This window comes from Cetorhinus maximus, chromosome 6, assembly GCF_964194155.1.
Source record: "Cetorhinus maximus chromosome 6, sCetMax3.hap1.1, whole genome shotgun sequence".
Lineage (NCBI taxonomy): Eukaryota > Metazoa > Chordata > Chondrichthyes > Lamniformes > Cetorhinidae > Cetorhinus > Cetorhinus maximus.
In genome coordinates, this window is record NC_135884.1 from 63,675,975 (window position 1) to 63,699,744 (window position 23,770).

Consider the following 23,770-nt stretch of genomic DNA (forward strand, 5'->3'; position numbering starts at 1 on the left):
GAGACTGTTTCCCAGTTGGCGATGGAAAAGGGTGCACTGCAAAGATGGATACAATAGGCAACCAATGGCAGGAAGGTGGGGGAGCAGTGATTGGAGGCAGGAGATGATGTAATAACACCTCTCGGAACATGTCCAACCAGAGCTGACAACTCTACCAGCCAGTGGTTGATCAAGTAACATTTGCACCACAAGTGCCGGGCAATGACCATCTCCATCAAGAGAGAATCTAACCATCTCCCCTTAAACATTCAATGACATTACCATCGCTGAATCCCCCACGAACAACTTCCTGGGGGTTACCATTGACCAGAAACTAAACTGGGCTAGCCATATAAACACTGCGGCAACAAGAGCAGGTCAGAGGCTAGGAATCCTGTGGTGAGTAACTCACCTCCTGACTCCCCAAAGTCTGTCCACCATCTACAAGGCACACGTCAGAATTGTGATCGAATACTCCCCACATGCATGGATGAGTGCAGCTCGAACAACACTCGAGAAGCTTGACACCATCCAGGACAAAGTAACCTGCTTGATTGGCACCCCATCCACCTCAATAAACATTTACTCCACCACCGATGCACAGTGTCAGCAGCATGTGCCATCTACAAGGTGTACTGCAGGAATTCACTAAGGCACCTTCCAAACCCACGACCACCATCATCTAATGACAAGGGCAGCAGATAGATAGGAACACCACCAGCTGGAAGTTCCCCTCCAAGTCATACACCATCCTGACTTAGAAATATATCACCGTTTCTTCACTGTTGCTGGGTCAAAATCCTGGAACTCCCTTCCTAACAGCACTATGGTGTACCTACACCACGTGGACTGTAGTGCTTCAAAGAGGCAGCTCAGCACCACCTTCTCAGAGGCAACTCGAGATGGGCAATAAATGCTGGTCCAGCCAGCGGCGCCCACATCCCATGAATGAATATTTAAGAGAGTTTGAGCTGCAGGTCATTATAACATATCCATCAAAAACTGTACATCTCAAAACCACCTTGCAAATTCATCACCACCCAATTTAATGCTCCACAGCATTTTTGAGCCCACTTCTTAAGTGAGGCATTCAGCTCTGTGACAACACTGGTGACCTTTGTGCATGCTTTTCCTGATAAAACTACTGTACTTTTAAAGCATGGGCTGACAGAAGCCTCCAAAAAACCTTGGAAAGCAAACTATTAATCACCTGTATGTTCACTTGGCGGCGCATGGCACTGAGTGTGGATCTCAGGATGCGACGAGAACAGCAGTCCAAGGAGCGTTGTATGTCATTGGCCCTCTATCCAGTTCTACCTGTCCCACCCCCCCTTAAACCAGCTTATATTTCACCTCTTTTCTATTTTTCCTTAGTTTTGTTGAAGAGTCATACTGACTCGAAACGTTAACCGTGTTCCTCTCCACAGATGCTGTCAGACCTGCTGAGTTTTTCCAGGTATTTTTGTTTTTATTAATCACCTGTCATCATTTAGTTCAGGTATTCAAGTGGGAGCAATAAGCCATTTTAATAATCACAATGATTGTGAAATCAATGACGTCCCAAACTTAAGTCTTTTTTTGTTTAGGAATGGAAATGCTCAAAGTAATTCCCAGGTGGAATTTTTATGGAGTCAGGAAAAGTGTGTGTTGGGGGTGGGATGGAAAGGATGCCAGGTAGCAAAACAGTTGCATTTTTACAGTGTACTCACAACCTCAGGCCGTCAAAGCACTTCACAACTAATTACTTTTTTGGAGTGTTGTCACAGTGTAAGAGAGGAGACATGGCTGCTAATGTGTGAACAGCAAGCTCCCGCCATGGCCATAAAATTGCTTTTGTGATGTTGATTGAGGGACAGGATAACTCCCCTGCTCTGATTCAAATTAGAACCATGGCATCTTATTGTTCCACCTGAGGACACCTGTTTAATTCAGCAGCCTGAGTGTAACGTTCCTTCAGCACTGCACTGGACAGTCTGCTTCGATTTTTATACTCAAGCCTTTGAAAAGCAATCCTTTTAAATGTACCCTGTAAGAATGTAAGTCCTCGAGTTGCTGTAACTCCAGGATTACTGGCAGGAGCTGGCACCTTAATCAGCCCCATTGCTTCCAGAGGCAAGACCAGTTTACTTTGAGGTGTGAAACGAAAACAAAAATAGCTGGAAAAGCTCAGCAGGTCTGACAGCATCTGTGGAGAGGAAGACAGAGTTAAGGTTTGGAGTCCTTATGACTCTTCATCAGAACTTCATCAGCACAGATGCTGTCAGACCTGCTGAGCTTTTCCAGCTACTTTTGTTTTTGTTTCAGATTTCCAGCATCCGCAGTATTTTGCTTTTTACTTTGAGGTGTATTCTACTTACATGTAGTTTATTCAGCAACACTGCATCCGTGGTAGCGTTGCCCCCAGGCTTAGCTGCTTTCCAGAATTGCTTCTGAGCAGAGTATCGGTTCATGGGACATAGCTTAAAGAGGCAGTCTGTCGAAAAATTTAAACAAAAAATTATTTATAATCAAATACTTATACAATAAAGTCCCGCCATTCACAACTTCTTATGCAAATTAGTTTAGCCTCGCAGAAGTCTTGATGCACCAGATAGCCCATTGCGGCCCCAAACGTTTGCTTAACCACGGCTTTAAATGTAAAAAAAGTCAACTTTAGAAAATGCTGAGAAAAGTAAAACCATCTAAATGAAGTAAAAAAGGAAGGTGTTGATGACATATTTCCTGCAGTAGAAAGTGCATGCTGCACGTGTGTCGTCTGTCATTACTGGCACGTGGCTGTCCCTTGTTGCTGTGATTTAATTCCTGATCACAGTCCAGCTCCACTCTCAAGTACTGTAAGTGTGACAAATTTTATACTGTTCTTGTTTCATTAAACAATCTCTCCAGTAAATTTCTCTTTAAATTTATTAACAGCATAGTTTTTATTGCCTTCGATCCCTTGTACATGTGAAATTTTAGGAGGGCTGGAACCTATCTCATTGACTCCCATTGTAAGGTATGTTGGTCGTTTCTGATTTTGCTGTTTGTGAGCCTTCACGGGAACATAACTCCCACAAATGGCAGGACTTTGCTGTAATAAAAAGTGTACCTTTGTGAAAATAAGCGATTAAATTCCCCACCTATGCCACCATTAAAATGGGGAAATTTCAATTTATTTCTGCCTCTAGCAGAAATATCCTTTTTCAAGCCTCCACGTATGAGCAGACGTTATTTTAATCATACCCTTCATGTTGACAGCTGACCCATTGTGAAACATAAATACATGATGTGCAAGCCAAGGTAATTCAGTACCAACTCACTGCTGCTGTGTACTGGGCAGAAAGCAGCACGGCATGTGTTTGAGATATTGCACTGGAACTTCTACGGGACATGTGACCAGTGTTGTGCCTCAATGGAAAATGATTGCAAAAAAAAAATGATCTTGATACCCCAAGCCTAGAAAAGTGCATGTAGTTCACAATTTCTTTCCCCCACAAGTATACATTTTCACTTTCCTAAAGGGTGCACCGTCAATGGGCATTTCCTATTCAAAGGATTTGCTGAACATTGTTTCTCTTGTAAACCTTTACGAAAGCTCATGAATCAACGTCAATCAGATGGAAAAGGTTCTCGTCAACCAGAGAAGCAACAGCTCATTTGGACGACATTCAAAATAAGAGAAAAATATTTTTTCATCACCCTCCTGCTACTCTTATACAACCTCAGGCAGAACCTGTGAAATGAAGCCTCATTCCAAAATTTCATACAGCTACCCAAGTGCAATCAAAATTTGGTAAAGTAACAAACCTCTGAGTTTCAGCCTTATATCTCATTTTTTAATTATTTTCCCTGTAACCATCCTTTCTTTAGCTGCCATTAATTTTTCTTTGCATTTTCGTTCAAAAGTCGGGGAGGGAACATAAATTTGATCGCATGCGGGGAAAACAGGCCCGAGTGCACACCAACAACCCTTGAGGAAGTTGGCTGCTCTGTTTCTTAAGCCATCAAATATTACCCTCCTCTTTTAAAAAAAATATATAATCAGCGCAGCTCTGCAGGCCGCTGTTTTCACAGTTGCTACACCAACTGGTCTTTTTTTCAGGCATGTGCTTTGGACAGCAAACATCGAAAGGCTATTTGATCAGATACTGGAACCACAAAGTAATATTGTCCTCACTCAATGTCCCCACACATGCACTCCCTGCAGGAGTCACTTCTTTGCCCCTTCCTATTCCAGAAACAATCAGGCCCACTGGAGTGTTCACATTACTGCCTTGGTTGATGTTAGCTTCCAGTATTTTTAGTTTTCTTACCCTTAATCATATTTTATCTTGTTTTATTTAATTTATTTAACATTTTCTTCCCCAGTTTCTATTAATTTCATGATCACGATTTTCCCTCATCAAGATGGTCAGCATGACCCCCACCCACACCATTTCATGGTCCCTCACACCATCGTAGCCTGTTCCAGTAAACTTCAGGTCCACTCATTAGAAAATATAAACAGAAAACACTACACACTGTTCACCCATTTGAAGTCAAGACTGTTCCTTCCTGTTACCAGTTCTCCCCATTAATTTAACCTAGATGTATTTCCTATTAATGATCCTGTTGGAATTTGGCATTTTAAATTAGCACGAGTGCAGAAGGAATGCAAAACTAACTGTCCACCATGCCAGATCCTTATGGGCTCTGCTCTACTAACAGTCCAGAAAAAGACAAGTTGGCTGTAAATTTTGTGAACATCCAGCTCATGTAATTTCAGGCTTCCATCACAAGTTCAAATGTGTAATTTGATTGTTTGTAGGGCTTGTGTGGGAGGAACAGGAGATTGATGACTAAACTCTGCAATGTTTCTGAATGGTTGATTCATGCTAACAGTGCACTGCGACCTACGTCAAGCGTGGTTAATTGTTTTAATTGGGGGGGGGAGGGTGTGTGTGTGTGTGTGTGTGGCGGTGGCAGGGCAAGGACCTCATGAGCAATTAGTTTTAATAAATGTTGACCTGCGTCACTTCATTGATAAATTCTCACCCTGTCTCTGTCCATCAGCCCGAAACTCCACCCGCAGTGAATAAATCTTGTTCTGACACAGGGTTAATGCAGCAAGACCTCAAATTCCAAGCGACAGAAAAGATCACCCTCACTATAGCCATGCTCCCAAATCAATGGAAGACAGAAAACATGTGCAAAGTGTGGGTGAAAGACACAATACCCATCACTGGGGTAACAAATGCGTCACATTTGCACATCACCAAGAGAGATGCCACAAAGTAGCTTTGGGATTACCTCCATTCCCCTTCCCCAAAAAGATAGACAAAGTCGTCCACAAGTATTGTCGCTTTTGCACAGCCATCATTTTAATCACAGCATTTTACAGTCTATAGGGGAGCCATTCAGTCCATCATACCTCTACCAGCTACTTGAAAGAGCAATGCATTTAGTCCCACTCCGTGCTCTTCCTCGATAACCCTATTCTTTTTCAAGCATTTATCCAAATCCCCTTTCGAAAGTCATTACGAATTTGCTCCCACATCATCTTCAGGCAACTTGCTATGTTTAAAAAAAAACTCATCATCCCTCTGGGTTTTGATTTTCAGATTCTGGAAGACCCGAGTCTACACATTGGTTCCTGGTGTTTGAAATGCAAAATCTGGCTCCCTCGCCTAGTGACAGACTCATGAAATGTTGGATGCACAAGCCCATTAAGGGCCATCAGATTTAGCAAGTGCCCACTGGAAACCAAACTAAAACAGGCACAATTCCAAAAAAAATGGCTAATTTGTTACATCAGCTATCAGCTGTCTCAATAGGGATGCAGAATGTCGAAGTGATTTTATAAATAGAGCTCAGATGGCGTGTAAAACTTTTCTTTTGGTTATTTGCAATAAGATAGCAAAACCGATCGCTGCGTTCAAATGTTTCCCAACTAAACCATTGCGACAGCAACGTAGACAGATTTGGTAACCTTCTGTACAATGCAGAATTCACTTCAATAAAGGCAAACCCCACTTGTCCAAGTTTAGAAAGTTTAGACAGGCTGACAACATCCAAGACTTAGTGATCTCAAACACGTGCAGGGCCATTGCTAGAGTTCCACCAGCATATTACATTAGCAAGTTCCCTTGATCAGCCGAGCTAGGTCTTGTTCATCTGTTAGCTTTAGGAAATGTTGTCATCTGTAATGCTCCAAGTGAAAAATATCCCACTGCCCAGTGTCAGTACTCCTTCAGATCCCAATAATCAGATCAGATCCAGGTTTGCTGCTAAAGCATTAAAACGACTCCAGAGTGCTGCCAAACTGCTTGGTTATTTTTGGCTGGATTTGCACTTTATAAACTGGGAACCAACTCAGACTCAGATCTTCCAGAATCTGAAAAGAGCCAGAGGGGAGATGAGTTTTTTTTGAAAAAACGTAGCAAATTGCCTGAAGGTGTGGTGAAACCAAATTTATCTTACTGTTTATTCATTTATGTGATGTGGGCATCTATTTCCCATCTCCATTTGTCCTCAAGAAGGTGATGATGAGGCATCTTCTTGGACCACTGCAGACTGCGTGGTGAAGGTACTTCCACAATGCTTTAAGGTAAGGAGTTCCAGGATTTAGACCCAGCGATGAAGGTATGGTGATATATTTCCTAGATAGGCCTTCAAGCCTTCAAGTTGTCAGCACTTATCTAATTCTGGCCTCTTGAGCATCCCTGATTTTAATTGCTCAACCATTGGTGGCCATGTCTTCAGCTGCCTAGGTCCTAAGCTTTGGAATACCCACCCCAAACCTCTCTGCTTCTCTCTCTCTTTAAGGCATTCATTAAAATCTAACTCTGACCAAGCTTTTGGTCATCTGCCCTAATATTACTTTTGCTGAGTGTCATATTTTGCTTTAGAACAGGCCTGTGAACTGCCTTATGAAGTTTTATTATGCTAATAGCACTATATAGAAGTTGTTGTTGTAAAAATCCAACTGATTCCCAGTGACTGCAATTTCACTAGGGCTCCTTGATGCTGCACCTCGGTCAAATGCTGCCTTGATATCAAGTGCAGTCGCTCTCACCTTACATCTGGAATTCAGCTCTTTTGTCCATGTTTGGACCAAGGCCACGATGAGATCTGGAGCTGAGTGGCCCTGGCAGAACCCAAATTAAGCATCGGTGACAAGGTTCTTGGTGATGGTAGCAACAAAGCAAGAGTATTAGAAGGGTCTGAAGATGAACATTATAAATTTAATGCGATGAAGCATGGGAAATCAACACTGAGAGACTTGGTGCGAGTTTGGATATGGGTGGCAGGTTATAGTTCAAGGAGGGTGAAGAAAGTGAAGCCAATAAGTTCGGTCGTCATTAGGAGATGGCGATGGCTCATTTAAGAGGGTCAGCTGCTGAGGCGCTAATGTAGAGGATAGACAGTGTCACAAAGGAGCTGAAGTAGGGCTGGAGGTTGGAAATGCAACTGCAGTGGAAGTAAATGTTGGACCTCAGGTGGGGTTTGGAGCTTGGCTCGAGAGTGAACAGGACACCAATATTAACTGCCTGGTTTAGCCCAAGATAGTGGTTAAGAAGGGGTGTGGAATTGAGGAAAGGGCCAAAGACAATGGGGATCTGAAATTAACCCACCCAGTGGAAAACTGGGCATTTTTCAGTTTTACACCCCACCTGTTCTTTCTATGATTGGACTGTGCATAGGTGTACGACCTGATCCCTTCAGTTGTGTGAAAAGTCTTAGTTTAAATGAAACTCAATGGCTTAAGCCTTCCTGAATTTGAGCTGAAGTCTTGGGCCAAGGTTTAATGTCACACCAAGAAACTGATAAAGCAGTGGCAAAGGAGGAATTGAGTGTGTTACTGGAAGGGAAGTCAAGAGATAAAACTCGGAATCAGTGTTAGCGTGGGAGCTGACCCAATGTCTGTGGATAATATTGGGGGCAGTAGGTAGATACAGACAAGGATGGGACAAATTATAAATGCTCGGAGGACTTCAGCAGCAACAGTCGGGAGAGGAAGAGAAGCTTTGCTGGAGATGTATTGGCTACCTTCAGATAAATGGAATAGATCCATGTGAGGGCAGTCTCAAAGAGTTGGATGCTTTGGTCAACTTCGCCAAACACTCCAGAAAGGTCGAGAAGGATGAGGAGGGAATAAGGCACTAAGATCAGAATCATGGATAATGCCAATAATTCTGGGAAACTTCAACGCTGGGAACGGAGTGACAACTGGACTGGGAAGAGGTGAACAGTGAGGTATGGGAGAGAAAAAAGTTCTCTATAAAAATCAGGTCTTGCTATCCGGTGCATCTTTAAGTCCAAATACTTATTAGAATAGTTGTTTGGTAGTACAGAGCTCAAGTATTGCTGAGAAAAGAGACATGTCTCAGCTTTTCCTCTTGCACTCATCAGGACACTCGCAAGAATACCAACATAAGGGGGAAAACAACAATTTATACTGTGTGTGAAGAGAATGCTGATTGGTTAGCAAGTGCTGTTGCCATGGAGAATGCACCAGTTACTGGTGACTGACAGTTAACTGCCAAACATTGTTTGAAATTTAAACCAGGCAGCTTGGCCCTGAATGGTCAAGGCATTGCCCTGAGGAGCAAGTCAGCAAATAGCTGTCATTTATTTTGTTTAACTGAAACAGGTGCTAATGTGTCTACATGTTTTGTCTGCAAAGAACAAGACCCCCATGCATTAATTTTTGTAGCTTCCAGTACACACAAATGTGCCACATTGCGAGCCCAACTGACAATCTTAAATTGGCTGTTAACGTAATTCTTAGCACAGGATTATTCAGCAAATGTTGTCCGATCACGGAATCATCTCTAATCTTGGACACTGCGCTTTGAGTTTTGCAAGCACGAGCTGGTTGGGTACAGTTTGTAACCTGCCCGTTACGAACAGGGGCTGGCACTGAAATTTTACTTTTAGCCCTGAAAAGTGCCGAATTTACCGCAGATTACCCTGGAAGGGTAAGGTATCTCAACAATTTGAGCAACAGGTGAACAACTGTTTCATGCTGCTACTGTGCAGTAACAACATGAGTGGTATCCGCCACTAACAGGATGCTGCTGTCAAGCTAAAAGGACGTTCTGGCTATCACACAAATGAGTAAGATGATATATGAATTTAAGTGCCAGTGTGATGCTAGGTATGTAGGCTGTACGTCCCAAAGACTGGCAGATCATATCAAACAGCATGTCACTTCTGCTGTTTGCAATGGGCAAGCTACAGACCATACCCAACCAGCCCATGCTTACAAAAATCAAAACAGTGTCCAACATTAGATGTGATTCCGCGATTGGACAACATTTGTTAAATGATCCTCAGTGTGCTAAGAATTACGCTGACAACCAATGTAAGATCATCAGTGGCACATTTGCGTGTACTGGAAGCTACATATATTAATACACAGGGCCCTGTTGCAGAAAGAACATGTACACAAAATGCACCAGTTTCCGCTAAACAAAATAAGTGACAGCCATTCGCTGACTTATTCCTCAGGGCATTGCCTTTGACCAATCAGGGTCAAACTGCCTGGTTTAAATTTCAAAATGCTTGGCAATTAACTGTCAGTTACCATCAGCGGTGCATTCTCCATGGTAATGCACCTTGCCAACCATCCATCACTCTCTTCACATAATATAAATTGTTTTTTCCTCCTTGTATTGGTATTCTTGTGAGTGTCCTGATGAATGCAAGACTTATTAAAATATTTAAACTTGTGCTTATGCAGTATAACAGATAACCAAAAAAAAAAAAAATTTTTATTCATTCACAGGATGTGGGCTTCACTGGCTGGGCCAGCATTTATTGCCCATCCCTAGTTGACTGCAGTATTACCATCACATTTTACCCATATCTTGTCCACTCTTTATATTATAGTATTAATACCAACATCTTCCTCAGCATGAACGACAATGCTCCAAAAGATGCATGGAACAGAGACACATGGAAATGGGTATTCAAGGCAACTTCCAAGTTCCTCCAATGGGAAGTAAAGTGGTTGCGTGTGGATAAGTACTTTACCTGCCATGGACCGCTACAGGGTTCTTGGCAAGAGACAGAGGGAACGTGAGGGAGGCCATTCTCAAAATTTCTGTACCACATAATCAATGTTTCCACTACACCAGGAACCATCACAGATATTGCACTAGCTCCTCAGTGTAAAGGATGGAATGATGCACATCATTAGCCTGTCTTTTACAGGATTTAGCTTAAATGGAAGGTGTCATTTTATATTCTTGACAGAGCAAAGTGCCAAATTAAGCTCATCCTGGGACAATTACACTTGTATATTCTCTTCTGGCACAACTTGCATTCGATTCATTTGATTAATGCATGAAAAGCTGTGTGTCTCAATCACCTTAACCTAACGACCAGCACTGAGGATCGCTGCCGAAGTTCTATGTTTATTATTCTTCAGCAGTTCCTTCAGATGCCACCCGTTTGACGCTGCTCTGTTTAAAATATAAGATGACTTCATCAGTAGGGGGCTTAAGAGAGTGATGGCAAAGGAACATGACTGCCACCATTAAGAACAATTCAAGATCTTCTGCTAACTTCCCTCCATCACCACTCCCCCCACCCCCATGCACCCCCACCCTTCTTGGGAGCTATTGGAGCAAAGAGAAAGATGGGGGTGGGGGTGGAAAGATGAAGGAATGGCGGAGGGAGGAAGAGCAGCAGCAGGACAGCATGAGGTTCTCAAGCTAGCAGTGACTGTGTTACACTGACCACCTCAACCCAGTGGGTTTAAAGTGGCAGCAAGACTGAATGTGAGGCACAGACTTGTGGTTTTCATGATTGAATATACATTTTGAGGTGCTAAGAGGCAACAAATGTACCAAAGTCTTGCTATAAAACTGCAGCTATAAGAGAGAGAGTGAGTGTTCCATAGTTCTTGGCCCTGACCACTGACTGTACTGTGTTACATGCACAAGGCCTCTCTGACCACCCCTAGTTCTTCCCATGTGTTCTATAAACCTTACTGTGCAAAATTAAATGCAGTTCCAAATTAGGGGGCCACTATGGTGCTATTTAGCCAAAGTGATCCATGCCATTTTTTGTAGTTTAGTTCAAATATACAGAAAAATCACAGTCCTTGCCTCCCAACTTGCAACGCTTCATTGGCAGGAGAAAGAATTTTGACCCAGACTATAGTAACCTTATTTCTTTCTTTGGGAGAAGAGGAGGCAGGAATAAACTGAATAAGCAGGCAAGGGATAGTACATCAACACAGCAAGTGTTTTGTTTAAACAGAACTGTGGAGGGGGAACTAAAGGTAGTAATTGCTCTGGCTAGTTAACACATTGTTTTAATATGTTTTCACATGAACAGTTACCAAAGAGACAGCAGGGAGCACAGGACAAAAGAAGGGGGGGGTGTGTGGGGTGGTGCAGGCGCTGCGGAGGGACGTGGTGGGAGAGGCAGAAGGCTGTCCTGTGCAAATAAATGTAAAGCAAGACTTAGCTGTAACAACCTTCACAGCTGAATAGCTTGCCAGGTGTGCATTACCTCTGCTAACATGGGTTGCCAATACCAACAAAGTGATAAAGTGCCCAGTAGGAATTACTCCCTTCAGGATTCAAGGGAGAAAGCAGACAAAGCGTAGAACTTTACTAGAAAACATACCAGTGGAAAGGAATGTTTGAATATACAGCTGCTGAAATTGTTAGGATGCTGTCAAATTATTATATCCATGATTGATTTTTGGCTATAATTTTAAAACAGGGAGTAACCATAGGTTAACACTTCATTAAATTAGTAAGCAAACGTTTTCAAGTCAAATGCTCTTGCTTTAATATTTATCTTATTTCAAAATATTGTTTTACACTGTTCTTTTTTCTGTTTGTACTCACACTGGAGGTTGGCAATATTTATTCCACTTCCTGGCTCTTCCAACACTGAGGGAAATTCTCTATTTCACGCCCTACCAACACCCAGTAGAAGACGAACATCTTAGGCTGATCATGTTCTCACTCAACATCCATATCACACTTTCCAGCATGGGCCCACTTGTACATTAGTCTCAAGTTCACACGTTAGAGCACGAGCTAAGTTAGGCAACAGCTGTGGATCAGCTGGTAAAGATCTCACCCAGATCAGAAGATCGCAGCTTCAAGTTCTAATCCAGAGGTTTGAATATATAATCTAGGTTTCCACTCTGTAGAAGGAGTGCTGCACTGTCTGTAGTGCCAACTTTCACTTGAGACTTTAAACAGAGGGCCTGCTTGCCCTCGCAGGTGGGCATAAAGATTCCCACTGCACTATTTCGAAGAAGAGCAGGAGAAACAACATTGCAACCAAAAAGGGCTTCGGTTTAACACCTCATTTCAAGGATGGCATTTTTGGCAATGGAGCACTCCCTAAACAGTGCACAAGAGCATCTGCATAGGTCAAGTTCTCAAGTTCTAATGCAGGACTTTGGAGGTGAACTCTGAGGCTAAGAATACACAAACAATAGTCTTGCTTTAGTAGACCATTAGGGAGCAGATCTATTTCAGCATTACCACAATAGATACTTTTAAAACAATGAGACCTATCGTTTCAATGGATAGTATTTTCCCTCATAGTATTTTCTTCTTTGTTGTGACTAGTGCCTGGTCTCCATTTGGCAATTGGCTGGGACTCACCTTGTGGAGAAGCAAGAGTCTGTTAATCACTGGTATCCAAATAATCACTCGGTTGTGTGATATAACTAGCTGGAGAGTTTTTATTTAATTTTAAAGCCCTTTAGAATCTTCCAAAGAGCAGGCAAACAAAGAGGTGTAATTTCTGTGACGTGCTGATCACCATAAGGTAGCCATCAAGTGTTCAATTAATAATATGCAAGTACTATACATAGCAATAATTTCAGGCTCCCAAGAGCGATCCTTGAACAAGGCCCCATTTGATTTTAAGGGCCATGACAAAAAGTTAGTTTAAAAAGAAACCACAAAAGAAATAACTTGCATTTACATGACATCTTTTATGACCGCTGACATTTCCAAATGCTTGGCAGCCAATTACACACTTTTGAAGTGTAGCATATGTTGCAGTGCAGAGAAATATTGAAGCATGCACATGTCATGAAGATGCAAGTTTAGCCGAGAATGCTTAGATGTCAGAAGTTAGATTAGGAGTTAGTCAGAAGTTTACATGTCAGAGCATACGGCAGTCATCAGAATCTTAAGGAATGGATGGGGGTGTGGTGAGGGGAGCAACAGGAAGAGACAGAATGGGCTATAGGTTAGTAGTCCTGTTTATTCCATAAAATTTATAGGAATTAGTATCGGTTTTCAATCTGTTGATATTTAAAGTAACCAGGAGGCTCACTAAAAGCAGAAGAGGTGAAGGCACACTTGTCCCTAGTGCCAGATCACCGAGGCACATTTACCACAGTTTACTTGTGCTAGGCAATATTCAACTTAATTCACTTTCTTAGAGTTGCACAAAGGCTTTGTAGCCAGTGTAATTCTGCCTGTCCCCAGAATGACGAATAAAACTCGACGACATAGTAATTCCAAATGTGCACTTATAGATTTGGTTATGGTATGGGTTGAGTGAAAGATCAAGCTCTGGCATTTGAAAACAACCAGCAAAACTGACTGGGTCAATCAGGGTTTGACAGCCTGTGGGAATTGTCCACTGGTCATGTTGGTGCATCAAATTTATGGGCATGTTGTTATAGGGTTACATGTTGTCTCATGAAGAGGTCTAGAGGCTTGTATGATTGAACAATAACTTTTATTAATACATATAACTATATACATATACACAGGATACAGTCCTGACTAGGTGCTATCTTCATGCCGACTTCTACCAGACCCACTTCTACACTCAACTACTCCCATGTGACTCTCTACATCATAATGTGGGTGGTACTGTTTCCCCAGTCTCATTAACACTGACAATCCCAAACACCTTAATACTAGACATCGCATTTGTTGTACAGCGCTTGTGGGGAAGTTTTAAAATATTAAACCACATCAATTGTTGCTTCTGGTCATTGTTCTAAAGCTTTTTATTGAATTAAAAAATGGTACAGCCTCCTTCAAATGCAAGGCAGAGAGAAAACGCAAAGGAAGGAAGTACTGAGTCAGCAACTCATCCAAAACTCAGTGTTCTGTGATCCCTTGCGCTATTTGCAGCAGAACTTCCCAGGCACAGGTTGGCCTTAGCAGTCTTCTACACACCCACCGGAATTCTATCAAAAACTCCGATAATGAATATGGTTATCTTCACCTCGAAGGATGAAAAAAAGCTGTGGGATTTTTGCTGCCTTTGTTTCTGACACCTTTGCTGCCCTGCATAAGGTTATTTCAGCAAGAAGCACAAAATTCACAAAATTTAAGTGGCTACTATCTATAGCACTCAGTTATAATGAGGTCGGTCTGTTCTTCAATTTCCAGAGAATAGTTATCAGGTCCTTTTGAGGTAACTTGACAGCCCTACAAGATTTGAAAGTGTTTTGTTTACAAATCCATGTTGCATGCTCTTCTCCCACAAGAAACTTTCTGTGCTTGTAAAAGAAACCAAGCTAGCAAACAAGTCAGATTTTATCCAACTCTCCTAAGTTTGCAACAAAGCAACAGGAAGTTACATCTAACATTTCACCATCAGCTGTAGGGTTTCAAAGTTACTGCAGAGAAGATACAAGTGCCTCTTGGGGGAAGAAAAATCTTGGATTTGATCCAAATGAGTCCAGTGCAAAGAAAACAATGTAACCACAGGAAGTTTAAGATACAGAAATGAAAACATCCAAACCAACCAATTCTCCATGTATGCCAACCTAGAAAACCTGAAAAAGCTAACTCAACAACTTCAAAAATGTTGATACAGCCCCCAAAGAGGCCCACAACCAAGCTACTGCGTCCCAAGTTAAGTTCTATTATTAGCCCATGGGAAGTTTTGTAATTCTGTGAAAATTAGAGCCCAAAATGTGATAACAAGTAGTTAAAATGGGATTGCAAAGGAACAGAAGCATTAACTGTGGTTCAGTGATAGCACTTCTGTCTGGTCAGAAGGTTGTGGGTTCAAGCTTCATTTGACAGACTTGAGCACATAATTTAGCCTAGGCTAACACTCCAGTACGGTTCTGAGGCAGATGTTGCCAGAGTGAGTGAATGAGATGTTAATCTGAGGCCTGGTCTGCACTCTTAGGTGGATGCACCACTTCACACTTTACAAAGAGCTTTTAAACTCTTCCCTTTTTTCTACACCAGATTACCAGTATTATTGCCACTGCCCTCTTCAATCAGCTGAAGGTTGCACAAGGCAGTGGGAGAATCACTCCAACCGTTTTACTGAAAAGCCTTCTGTAGCTCTGACTGCAGCAACCTTACCAAATAAGGTTAAATGAAAACCAAATGCAAGGGCAGAAATTAGCCTAACCCACTTCTGAAGTCAGCCAGAATGCCAATCAGGAATAAAAGTAGATTCGATCTCTGAGCCTTAGATAGGATGCCAAAATACTGCAACATGCACCAGACTGACGAAGCTGTGCTAAACGGCAACTGGGACCTATAGCAATCCCAATAAAAACTCGAGCGAAACAGAAACTGAAGTAATAGATTTCAAATTCAGCTGAAGAAACACATGGTCGAGATTTCAAAAGCACGTTCAGGATTCAACTGCGTTAGACTCAACTGTGTGTCAATTTAAAATACTTCTGAAGACCTGAAACAAATACATTCTGTATCTTTTCAAATTTTCAAGAGTTTAAAAAATTCAAGAAATTTACAAATACTTAAAGTTTTCAATGCAGGATGAAAATGTTTTCCAACTGAATTTTTGGTGTTCAATTTCCTGAATGAAGAAACAGTAAAAACTGGGAAATAAAAGTACTGGTCCAAACTGTTTTTTACCTTCTGGGTCGGCTCAGTCGATACTTGCTTCAGAGTCAAAAATTGCAGTTTAAGCAACCCCGTCCCTGCAGAACTTGATCACACTATCTAAACTGACAATTCAATGCCGGGATTAGGAGTGAGCCTTGGGCTCAGTGGTAACTCTCCATCTATCCCTAACTCTTATGACAAACATTATCCTGCACCATCTCACTTATCCATGACTTTTGAATCAGCAAAGCACAATGCAAATGAAGTTGTAGTATGCAGGGGCTAACATCTAATGCTGACATGCAGGAAATGGCTGTTAGGTCCAATAATTTGGGACACAGGAAGAGAATCACTGCTTTTGTGTGCAACAAGAGATCCTAGAAGAGCCAGGTAGCAAATTGAGCAACAACCACCCCAAAGCTTTCCATTAACTAACGTAGCAAGGGATAACACCTATACATTACGGGGACACAGTGGTGTACTGATATTCTCACTGGACTAGCAATCCAGAGACACAGGATGATTCTCATGAGGACCTGGGTTCAAATCCCACCACGGCAGATGGTGAAATTTTAATTCAATAAAAAAAAATCTGGAATTAAAAGTCTAATGATACCCATGAAACCATTGTCGGTTATTGTGAAAACCCATCTGGCTCTGTAATGTCCTTTAGGGAAGGAAATCTGCCATCCTTACCTGCCTGGCCTACATGTGACTCCAGACGCACAGCAATGTGGCTGATTCTTCAATGCCCTCTGAAATGGCCTAGCAAGTCAGTCAGTTCTCGAGGGCAACTAGTGATGGCCTAGCCAGCGACGCCCCCAACCCATGAATGAATAGAAAAAATTCAAAGCAGGGGCTGGCCGGCCGTCCCTGTCACTGAAGGCACAGTTTGCGCACTTCTGCTCACATTGCTGCCTTCAGTAATTTGAGACCCCTGATAAACAACTATGAACACGGTCTGCCTACAGTGATACAAAACAAGCAGACTGCCATTTTAACTTGTCCATCAGAATAATGATTATTTTAAAACAGTACTGCCACTACAAGAGGAAAAAGATTAAATTGCTCACATTGAAACAACCTTGGAGTACTTAAAAAGGCAATTGTTGCAGATTTTTACGCAATCAAACCGAATTCATGAGAGCAGAAAAATCCTCGAGTCAAGGATTGAGCATGGTTTCAGCTGTCTAAAGTTTCATGACTTCAACAGAAGACAAGGAGAAAGCTCTCACTGAACATGGACTTTTGAGTGCCACGTAATTTAACCACACATCAAAGTAAAATAAAGCCCAGTTTTCTGCATGGACATACTCCTGGAGGTGTCAATGTATGAACTCCTGCCTCCAATGAGCCCACCCCCACACTCTCGCCATTGGGCATCCAAGACGTCCATCCTCATGGCATACTGTCCTCCCAAACCAATCAATGAACACACTATTCACTGCCCAATGGATGATACTTGTCCATCAGTCTGTCTTTCTTCCCTCATTCTGATATTTTTAATATAAACCTCAGATTTGTGCCTTCACGAAGACCACCTATTTTCACCTCCATAACATCACCCAATTTTGCCCCTATTTCAGCTCAGCCCTGTTGTTGAAACTCTCATTCATGCATTCGTGACCTCTCAACCCAATTATCCCAACACACTCCTGGGTGGTCTCCCACATTCTGCCTTGTATAAACTTGAGGTCAACCTAAGCTCTACTGCCCATGTCTCAACTCGCAGCAAGTCCCATTCCCCTATCGCCCCATTTGCTCACTGACCTACACTGGCTCCCAGTCAAACATTATCTTGATTTTAAAATTCCCATCTTTGTTTCAAATCCCTCCGTGGCCTCACCTCTCCCCATCTCTGTAATTCCCTACATCACCAATCTGAGGTATCTGCGCTGCTCCAATTCTGACCTCTTGTACATCCCCAATTTTAATTGCTCCATCAGTTGCCTAGGCCCCAAGCTCTGGAATACCATCCCTCCACCTCTCTACCTCCATTTCCTCCTTTAAGACACTCCTTAAAACCTACCGCTTTTGGTCATCTGACCCAATATCTCCTTATGTGGTTCGTGTCATACTTTGTTTGATAATGCTCCTATGAAGCCCTTGAGACTTGGCTTCATTATATTAAAGATGCTGTATAAATAAGTTGCTCTTGGAAATAAACAAAAAACATTCAAAGAGAATCTTTAAAAAATTGCCTTTAATTATCTTTTTCTCCTGGGTTATATAACTGCAGAGTGCACTAAAGATTGTTTTTAATTCCTGAAGACACCAGGACACCTGAAGGGTTGGATTGACTTTAGGCAACCTGGAAGGTTGGAGGTTGGAGGTTCTCAGTCCCAAGAATTCATCCTTTAGCCATTTAATCTTTCCTGCCTTCCACTTTTGCTATTTCTTCCCCTCCTGTCTTTCCCTGCCACTGTACTTACTTAAAACCTCCTACATCTGACTTTTTCCAGTTTTGATGGGTGATCACTGAGCTGAATCATTAACTGTTTTTATATCTCCACAGATGCTGCCTGACCTGCACAATATTCCCACTATTATCTGGTTTTATTTCAGAGTTCCAGAATTCACAGTATTCTGCTTTTGTTTCAGCGTCCACCTCTGCACAGAATGTGAATGTAACACCATACTGCCCAATGATAAAATGGTTTGGACTGCTGAGTAAGGCCCTGAAGGCTTGCTTGGAGCACAGTGAATAAAAACACTAACTGCTGGGGGAATGAACCAAACAAACCAGGAAGGTGCCAGCTTCTAACCCTGACTGTTGGGGGATGTTCTAATTAGACTGGAGTCTCTGCAGCTGTTTATTATCAGCAGCTGCCAAAAGTGTGGGGCAAGAACCAGGGTGGATAGAAGCCCCAATTTTACTACAGCTCGAAAACCTTTTCTACTAGATCCTTTGGAAAAAGATCACACTTTAGAGTAAGGAATTGTTTATTTTTAAACATACTTTTCTTGAATAGAGCTTTACTTCCTTCCCTGTGAAGTGGCAGTGAACACTTCTCCAGGTCAGATGCAACTGCATGTTTGATATGGAATTGATGGGCATCATTCTGGCAGTAACCCAGAGGCTCACTGCTCTCCACTGTGCAGAGCTGACAACAGTTCTTCATCTGCCTCCATTATCCTGGCCTTGCCTGCTCTACATTTGCTGTTCTTCCTACAGGCTCGTGATGAACATGCAAAGCTTCACAATTTAGATTAGTTCTAATTGTTAGGCAACTTTTTTTAAAAAAACAAATTTCTTATCTTCTTAATAAAAGGAGGCTTTATTAAAAATTATAATTGACAGCAAAATTGGCCATCCACAGAGCATGCCACAAATTGATATTTATTTGTTCTTGGGATGTGGGCATCATTGGCAAGGCCAGCATTTATTGCCCATCCTGAGTTGCCCTTGAGAAGGTGGTGGTGAGCTGCATTCTTGAACCGCTGCAGTCCATATAGTGTAGGTACACCCACAGTGCTGTTAGAGAAGGTTGACCCAGTGACAGTGAAGGAATGGCGATATATTTCCAAGTCAGGATGGTTTGTGGCTTGGAAGTGAACTTCCAGATGGTATTCCCAGGTATCTGTTGCCCTTGTTCTTCTTGGTGGTAAGGCTGCAGGAGGTGCTGCCTTGGCACAATCCTGCACTGTGTTTTGTAGAAGCTACATACTGCAGCTACAGTCCATCAATGGTGCAGGGAGTGAACAATAGGCTAGTGAATAGGGTGTCAAAAAAAATGCGAGCTGATGCACTGACCTGTGCGAATTACCCGGGAACTTTGGACTTCTGATGGGCAATTCCCCTGCTCCCCACAGGACCCTCCAACTCTGAGCTAGAGTCGAAGACTTGGGACAGTTTTATGATACTTACATGGAAAAAAAGACACTTAGTCTAACTCCTGGGTAACTACAAAACTGACACCCCCAACTATTCTAATCCCATTCCCCAACATGAGGCCCATAGCCTTGTATGCCATGGCATCGCAAGTGCACATCCAAATACTTCTTAAATGTTATGAGGGTTTCTGTCTCTACCACCCTTTTAGGCAGTGAGTTCCAGATTCCCACCACCCTCGGGGTGAAAAAACTCTTCCTCACATCCCCTCTAAACCTCCTGCCCCTTACCTTAAATCTATGCCCCCTGGTTATTGATACCTCCACCAAGGGGAAAAGTTCCTTCCTGTCTACCCTATCTATGCCCCTCAATTTTATACACCTCAATCATGTCCCCCCTCAATCTCCTCTGCTCCAGGGAAAATAACCCCAGTCCATCCAATCTCTCCTCATAACTAAAACTCTCCATCCCAGGCAACAACCTGGTAAATCTCCTCTGCACTCTCTCTAGCGCAATCACATCCTTCCTATAATACGGATTCCAGAATTGCACGCAATACTCTAGCTGTGGCCTAAACCAGCGTTTTATACAGTTCCAGCATAACCGCCCTGCCCTTATATTCTATGCCTCGGCTAATAAAGTATCCCATATGCCTTCTTAACCACCTTATCTACCTGTCCCGCTGCCTTAAGGGACCAGTGGACAGGTACACCAAGGTCCCTCTGATCCTCGGCACTTCCCAGGGTCCTACCATTCATCGTGTATTCCCGTGCCTTGTTTGTCTTGCCCAAGTGTATCACCTCATACTTATCCGGATTAAATTCCATTTGCCACTGATCAGCCCATCTATATCCTCCTGTAATCTAAGGCTATCCTCACTGTTTACTACCCTACCAATTTTCGTGTCATCCACGAACTTATTGATCAACCCTCCTATGTTCAAGTCTAAATCATTTATACATAACACAAGCAGCAAGGGACCCAACACTGATCCCTGTGGAACTCCACTGGACACAGGCATCCAGTCACAAAAATGCTCCTTGACCATCACCCTCTACTTCCTGCCGCTCAGCCAATTCTGGATCCAATTTGCCTTGGATCCCATGGGCTCCTACCTTCGTTATCAGTCTCACATGCAGGACCTTATCAAAAGCCTTGCTGAAGTCCAAGTAGACTATGTCAAATGCATTGCCCTCATCTACACACCTGGTCATCGCTTCGAAAAATTCAATCAAATTGGTCAGACATGACCTCCCCTTAACAAAACCATGCTGGCTGTCCTTGATTCATCCCTGCCTCTCCAAGTGTAGATTAATTCTGTCCCTCAGAATTGCTTCCAATAGTTTCCCCACCACTGAAGTTAGACTGACTGGCCTGTAGTTCCCTGGTTTATCCCTTCCTCCCTTCTTGAATAACGGTACCACATTAGCTGTCCTCCAGTCCTCTGGCACCTCTCCTGTGGCCAGGGGTATTGAAAATTATTGCCAGCGCCCCTGCTATCTCCTCCCTTGCCTCACTCAACAGCCTGGGATACATTTCATCCGGGTCTGGAGATTTATCTACTTTTAAGCCTGCCAGACCACTTGGAACCTCCTTCCTTTCTATGCTAATTTGTTTAATTATATCACAGCCCTTCTGCCTGATTTCAATACCCAAGTCGTCTCTCTCCCTTGTGAACACCAACACAAAGTATTCATTTAGAACCCGGCTCCATACACAAATTACCACTGGTCCTTAATGGGCCTTACTCTTTCCCTACTTATCCTCTTACTCTTAATGTACTTGGATGTACTAAAATAACTTTGGATTTTCCTTTACCTGCCAATGTTTTTTCATGCCCCCTTTTTGCTCTCCTAATTTCCTTTTTGAGTTCCTCCCTACGTATTCTATACTCCTCTAGGGCTTCCACTGTTTTGAGCCCTCGGTATCTGCCATAAGCCTCCCTTTTTCTCTTTGTCCAATCCTGCATATCCCTCGACATCCAGGGTTCCCTGGATTTGTTGGTCCCACCCTTTGTCTTTACTGGAATATGTTGGCCCTGTACTTTCCCTATTTCCTTCTTGAATGAGTCCCACTACTCTAATGCACATTTACCTAAAAATAGCTGCTCCCAGTCCACTCTGGCCAAATCTTATCTGATCTTATTAAAATCGGCCTTCCCCCAATTTAGAACTCCGATTTCCGGCCCTTCCTTGTCCTTTTCCATAACAACCTTGAATCTAACAGAGTTATGATCACTATCTGCAAAATGCTCCCCCACTGATACCTCTATCACTTGCCCAGCTTCATTCCCTAAAATTAAGTCCAGGGTCGCCCCCTCTCATGTAGGACCTTCTGCGTACTGGGATGTTTTAAAATATTTTAGGAAATATTTAATTCAGTAAGAAACGGATGTGTACCCCAATGAACCGAGTAAATGGTTCAATATAGTATTTGCTTAAAAAGGTATTTGCAGTGTTTTAAATTAGGTTACTCATGCTTATTGAAAATGATTTTTATGACAACCCCATTTACAGCTGTAAAAAGTGCACCAGATTCCCTCTTAACTAGACAAAGGAATATTTCTTTATGCGGAAAAAATTGCATTCTATTACGCTGATTGCATTCGTTCACGCAAGATTTTACATTCCTGATTATGCAAAAGCATTTTCACGGAAGCTCGAACTGTTCTTATCCAGCGCAATCTACGTTCAAATTCCTGAATTGCACCCCAAAATGCAGAAACTCTAACTCCATGTGTTTATTGGCTCAACATAAACAGTAGAGTCTACAATTATTTCAGCTTTCCTTTCTAAATCACCCTCTCCTAACTTTCCATTTGTCAAACTGTATACTTATAGCTGTAGCATATGGACAAAAATGATCTCTCTTCAACTTAAACAAGTATAAGCTAGTTGCTCAAATTACACAAACACATTGTCAAGGATATTTTCACGTGAAGCCTATACAAGTCTGAAAATACGGCCTCTACAAATTTACCAGATGGGTTCCAGGGAGTCTTTCCTATCAACCTATTAATTGTCCTTATAGTAGCCTAATTTCTGGCAAAAACTTCAGCTAAGCACGACCAGAGCTCACTCACAAATCTACCTCCTGCCATGACATCCTATCACCAAAGTCAGTCCCAGTAAATCTGTCAACAAGAGCTGCTGCATTCATGGCGTGTGGATTCATCTCTTACACGTAATTAAAATGTTAACGGTCAGTTCAGGACAAGAGCTTCTGGCAAAAAAAGGAACCCCGGAATTAGAAAAAAAGATTCTGAACACCGTGAGTTTTAATAAATGGTTTGACTGAATAATTAGAGTAAACTTTCTGGTTCAATTCTCCCAGCATCTCATCGCCAATTATCAGTATGTGCAGTGCTTTTATAGAATTGGGGGAAATCAGGTGCTTCTCTCAAATGTGTGCACACCGTTCTGAATGAACATCATCAGTTAAAGTGGAGCTAGCAGGCGGTGTACAGCCCAGAATAGCAGCTACTGAATGGCTGTGGGTCATGCATCTGCAAGCTGCAGACTATAGGGATCGACTCTGAAAGGATGACAGTAAAGAGGCTTAAAAAAAAACTTCTGCCCGAGGATTTGCTTTGAAAAGAAGAAAGTACTAACATTTTAACACTTCATACAATTTATAGCAAACTTATGTCAGTTCTGCAGCATTTTTCCAAGACAGAAATCAGGTGACTTCTTTTTGCAGATTGCAAACTGAGGATTTGGAACAGTTGCAATGAGATCTTTGAGGATAGGAAGGAGGAAGAACTGAAGCACCATAAGTAACAAATCAAAGACCAATTTACTGGGTGCCAAATGGAGTGGATGAGCTGGATGGACTGAAATGGCCAGATTTCATTTATCAGTCTGCTCTTAGGCACAGTTACTTTTATTAAAAGTGCACAAAATGGGCCAGTTCTTTTTTGGCTACGAGGATTGCCATGCATAGCTGTGACAAAGATTCAGATACAGTGAGGACTCCAGTAAAAGGCAAATATCAATTGGCGCAAGGTTTAACCAGAATCAAAAATCACTTCGTACTATACTCCTTACTGGTCCCTGTACAGGTCATGTTGAGTCGTACAAGCTCCATTCTGAGGACCTGTGCACAACAGCAAAAAGAAGTCAGTTCCTCACTGATACACATCTTTGCTAGCGTCGTCACAGCACCCAATTCATTT

At 42.4% G+C, this 23,770-nt stretch overlaps 1 protein-coding gene across 1 annotated transcript in view; it reads right to left on the reverse strand.

Moving 5' to 3' along the window:
• Positions 1-23,770, reverse strand: part of itpr1b (inositol 1,4,5-trisphosphate receptor, type 1b) — a 490,770-nt gene that overhangs the window by 367,039 nt on the left and 99,961 nt on the right. The window contains exon 4 of the mRNA XM_078543785.1: positions 2,337-2,452. Within this exon, the coding sequence (XP_078399911.1) occupies positions 2,337-2,452 (116 nt within the window). The remainder of the gene's footprint in view (positions 1-2,336; positions 2,453-23,770) is intronic.